Source organism: Sinocyclocheilus rhinocerous, unplaced genomic scaffold, assembly GCF_001515625.1.
Source record: "Sinocyclocheilus rhinocerous isolate Xijiao unplaced genomic scaffold, SAMN03320098_v1.1 scaffold936, whole genome shotgun sequence".
Taxonomy (NCBI): domain Eukaryota; kingdom Metazoa; phylum Chordata; class Actinopteri; order Cypriniformes; family Cyprinidae; genus Sinocyclocheilus; species Sinocyclocheilus rhinocerous.
This window is the reverse complement of record NW_015662583.1, coordinates 482,120-486,897: the sequence shown is the minus strand read 5'-3', so window position 1 is coordinate 486,897 and position 4,778 is coordinate 482,120. Positions and strand designations below refer to the sequence as shown.

At 35.3% G+C, this 4,778-nt stretch overlaps 1 protein-coding gene across 1 annotated transcript in view; it reads left to right on the top strand.

Moving 5' to 3' along the window:
• Positions 1-218: 218 nt before the first annotated feature.
• LOC107728123 (nuclear receptor coactivator 7-like) overlaps positions 219-4,778 on the top strand; it is a 25,523-nt gene continuing 20,963 nt past the window's right edge. The window contains exons 1-3 of the mRNA XM_016538207.1: positions 219-577; positions 1,349-1,449; positions 4,080-4,225. Coding sequence (XP_016393693.1) covers positions 1,412-1,449; positions 4,080-4,225 — 184 coding nt within the window. The 5' untranslated portion in view covers positions 219-577; positions 1,349-1,411. The remainder of the gene's footprint in view (positions 578-1,348; positions 1,450-4,079; positions 4,226-4,778) is intronic.

Below are 4,778 nucleotides of genomic sequence, written 5' to 3'. Positions count from 1 at the left end.
TGTATATATATATATATATATATATATATATATAACGATTTTATGGATGCCTGCTATGTATAAAAGTTACTGTACAACAATAAAAACACACAAAATAAATACGTCATGGATCTGGAGTTAAAGCGGGGGAGGGGCGTTTCCGCTTTTCCTGTCAATCATACGGGAAAATGGGCGTGGCAAGGAAGGACTTCGACCTATGAGAATATCGACATTTAAATTTAGATATGAATACATAAATAATTCTATTTGCAAACCTAAACACGCACATCCAGCGTTTCGGGCCGATTGATTGTCGATATAACGGGTCAAAGTCCCGAAAAACAGGCGTCGGTGTTACCGAAATATCCAGAAAACACGGAATCCGCTTTGAATCTCGATATGGAGGGACTTTAATGCCTTTAGCGTTAGCCTGTTAGCTTGGACTGCATGTGTGTGTGTTTATATCAACAATAACACACGCTCATCCACATTCACCACTTGAATACGAATATTATTGACATAATCGACGACTGATGCTGTTGAAAAGTGAAGCAGTGAAGGAAGCTGCGGGATCTTCAGGGATGTAGTGTTTGTTTAGGTGGGTGTTTGCTTCTCTACACATGTGCATGCGATGCATTACCTACTGAATCCGATAATCAGATAATCTGAATGGCAGGACCACGTACGTTTCAAATGCATGCAATAGGAATGTCTTTTGTACATTGATTTATAAACGCATATATTGGCATAACTGTTTATATATATATAATATGAGCATGCATCATTTGGCCTGCCTGTGTGTCGATCACGGTAAATAAAATTATGCATGATGTTATCTTTTGTTAAAACCTTGCATATAATGCATGCACATCATTTTGTCATTTGTGCATGAATTTCCGATGTTATGCATGTGACAGATCCGCTGTGACGTGGTGCACGTGACGTCACTGTGCATGCATGCGCGTAAAATTACGTGCTCGACGTGAGTTTCACATCTTAGACGTGGGTTTCAATGCGATCATGTCATTTGTCCGTTCAGTTTGATGTGACCAAAGCGGATTGATTGGAGATATCAGGTAGTAATCAGATGCTTCGGCTCAATCTAATCACTGCTTATCACTGGCTTTTGTTGATTATGAACAATAATGAGTGTTTTAACAATAAAGATATGTGATCTAGTGGCTTCACCCCCAAAAAACAAGCTCAGTCTTGCCCCGTCCGGTCTGAATCGACGGTTTCTCGTCCCTGATGCTTATGTCATTGGGGTTATTGCAGCAACCCTCTACGTGACCCATTGACCCGCGGCTGGAGATAAGGGCGAGCGTATTTAGGGGCTGATTTTCACCTCCCTTTTTGTGTCTTTGTGAAGACAGGAGCGCTCAGGCAACGTTGCACGACCGATACCGGAGTTGGAGCATTTCAGGCGTCCGCAATGGAGAAGACCGAGAAGAGGCCTGGATACTTCGCCAGGTGAGATGAGGTTGGGTTCGAATAACACTAAACAGGAAGCACTTGACAGGAAGTGAGAGCCGAGTGAGCAGACATTAAGGGCTGAAGTTGGTCGATCTGAAAGAGGAATTAATCATGTTGTTTCAGGATTAGGATATTTTAACTAACACAGATTTTGCTGTGGATCACGTTTCGCTGGTGTGAAAAACGTAAAGGAATAACGCATTTCTGCCGCATAAGAAACAAAATCATGCTTTGGTAATTCATAACTATGACATAAAAAAACGTAATTATGCTGTACTATGTTATAAGTATGACGCAAGTTACAATTATTACATAAAAAGTCAAAATTATGAGATGATAAGCCATAATTATGTCCTATAAAGTTGAAGTTGTGAGAAAGTCGGAATTATGAGATACTAAGTCATAATTATGACGTAAGTCGAAGTTATGATGTACAAAACTCGAAATTTGGACATAAAAAGTCATAATTATGACATACAATGTTGAAATTATGAGGGAAAAAGTCTGCATTTTGAGATACTAAGTAACAATTATGACATCAACATTATGAGATACTGTGTCATAATTGTGACTAAAAGTCAAAATTATTATATAAAAAGTCATTATGACGTACAAAGTTGAAATTATGAGAATAAAGCCATAAATATTACATACAATGTCAAAATTACGTGTAAAAAGTCAGAATTATGAGATACTAAGTCATAATTGTGACATAAGTCGAAGTTATGATGTATAAAACTCAAAATTTGGATATAAAAAGTCATATTTATGACATACAAAGTTGAAATTGAGACTAAAGCCATAATTATTACATGCTATGTCAAAATTACAAGAAAAAGTCAGAATTAAGAGATGCTAATTAATCATTATAACATAAAAAGAGAGATGTCATTATTACATAAGTCAAAATTATGAGAAAAGTCAAAAGTAATAATTATGGCAGACAAAGTCAAAATTATGAGAAAAAAATCCTAAATTAGATTAATTATGATTAGAATAATTACGATATAAAATGACAACATTATGAGATACTATTATAATTATTACATAAACTGAAATTATGACAGACAAAATTATGAGAAAAGTAAGAGATATTAAGAAATTAGAGGTGATTTATACAGTCAAACTCCAACAAGCATCATAAAAGTAGTTCACATGACTCATCCGTTATATTCCTCGTCTTCTGAAATCATGTGATCGCTCTGAATGCCGAACAGAATTAATATTCCACAAAAGTCCTATAATGATAAATCCACAAGAAATAAACGCTACACATCCCAGGAGCAGGTGAAGCACAACATAAAAGTACAGCAAATAACCGGCCCTGGACTCAACTAATACAGTATAATGGGCTAATTAACGAAGGACAGCTGTAATGAATCAAAATCCATGGAAACAAATGAGGAAACGATCAGAACGAGGGCATCAGAGCTAAACAGGGCAGGAGAACAGAAACTAAAACAAAACACAGAAGTCCATAATTGCTATCTAAAACCATTAAAAATCATTTTCAGTCATTTTTGCTGTTGTTGCACGCATGAAATTAGAGGTGATTTATACAGTCAAACTCCAACAAGCATCATAAAAGTAGTTCACATGACTCATCCGTTATATTCCTCGTCTTCTGAAATCATGTGATCGCTCTGAATGCCGAACAGAATTAATATTGCACAAAAGTCCTATAATGATAAATCCACAAGAAATAAACGCTACACATCCCAGGAGCAGGTGAAGCACAACACAAAAGTACAGCAAATAACCGGCCCTGGACTCAGCTAATACAGTATAATGGGCTAATTAATGAAGGACAGCTGTAATGAATCAAAAGCGATCAGAACGAGGGCATCAGAACTAAACAGGGCAGGAGAACAGAAACTGAAACAAAACACAGAAGTCCATAATTGCTATCTAAAACCATTAAAAATCATTTTCGGTCATTTAAATAAAAAATGAAATGTAAGTATTAGACGAAAAACCTATTAGAAATGTTGAATCATTAGAAATCATAATAATATGCTGATTTATTATCAGAGCTGGAAACTGTTGCTGCTTCATATTTTTTTGGAAATTGATACTTTTTTCAGGATTCTTTGATGAATAAAAAGTTAAAAAGAAGAGCATTTATTTAAACGAGAGTGAGTGTGTGTGAGTGAGTGTGTGTGTGTGTGTGTGCGTGTGTGTGTGCGTGTGTGTGAGTGTGTGTGAGTGTTACTGCAGCAGAGTCTCCTGCGGCTTCAGCTTTGTGTGTCTCTGGTTTGATCGATCGGCTTCCCCTCGTCGTCATACACCATTAGACAATCCTCTTCTCCGCTTTCCCTCTCGCTCTATAATAACCACAATACCTCAAGAACATGACGTGACATATTTCACCTCAAAATCATTAAAAAATATCTGAAAAATGCATTTGATAATGTACAGAATTCAGTAAAGAGAATTTGTGGTTAAATGTGTTTATTTTAGCTCAGTTCGGCCATCTTGGCTCTGGCCACGGCGGTTTCTTTGGATCTGGCACAGATTCACCCAGCAGAGGAGAAGTGTCATGAATCTGTGGCAGGATTTTATTTATTTTTTTATTATGCTGTTTCTTTGTTGCTGATAATGTTGTGTTTTTGTTTTCTGGATCGCAGGCTGAAGAAGAAGCGGCAGAGCCAATCAGAGAAAGCAGATGCAGAGCAGAACCAATCAGATTTGGAATCCAAGACGCCAGTCATCCGTGAGCCCGCTCCTATTGGTCGATCTCAGGAGAGGAATGCAGAAAGAGCGAGAGGATCAGGTGAACACATTGAATCTACATAAATTAGGGGTTTTAATGAAATTAATAAATTTTTATTTAATTTTCCTATTGAGTATCTATTTTAAATCTTAAAATTTCAAGAACAGTTTTGAGTAGGGCTACATTATTAATCAAAATAAAACCAAAATCGCCACATGGCTTAATTATTAGATGGCAAAGGCTGAGTTTTAATTGAATTGCATATGAAAACTATCTTCCCATACTTGTAATCAGAAGCTCTTATCAACAAAAGAGAAGCTACGGTTACGATATCCATCAAAATAAAAGTTAGGTAGTTGTCATTTTTAAATTAAAGAAATTAGTTTACAACTTTTTTTAATTCAGTTAATCGCCAAGGCAACATTTCTAATTTTTGTTTAAGATTTTAAGTTAAAATTTTCAGCTTATTTCATTAACTATTATTTCAGTTCAATATTTATATAGTTATATTATTTTATAATTACATTGTTTTATATATATATATATATATATATATATTAATTATTATATATTAATTATAATCAATATTAATTATAATATATATATAATTTAT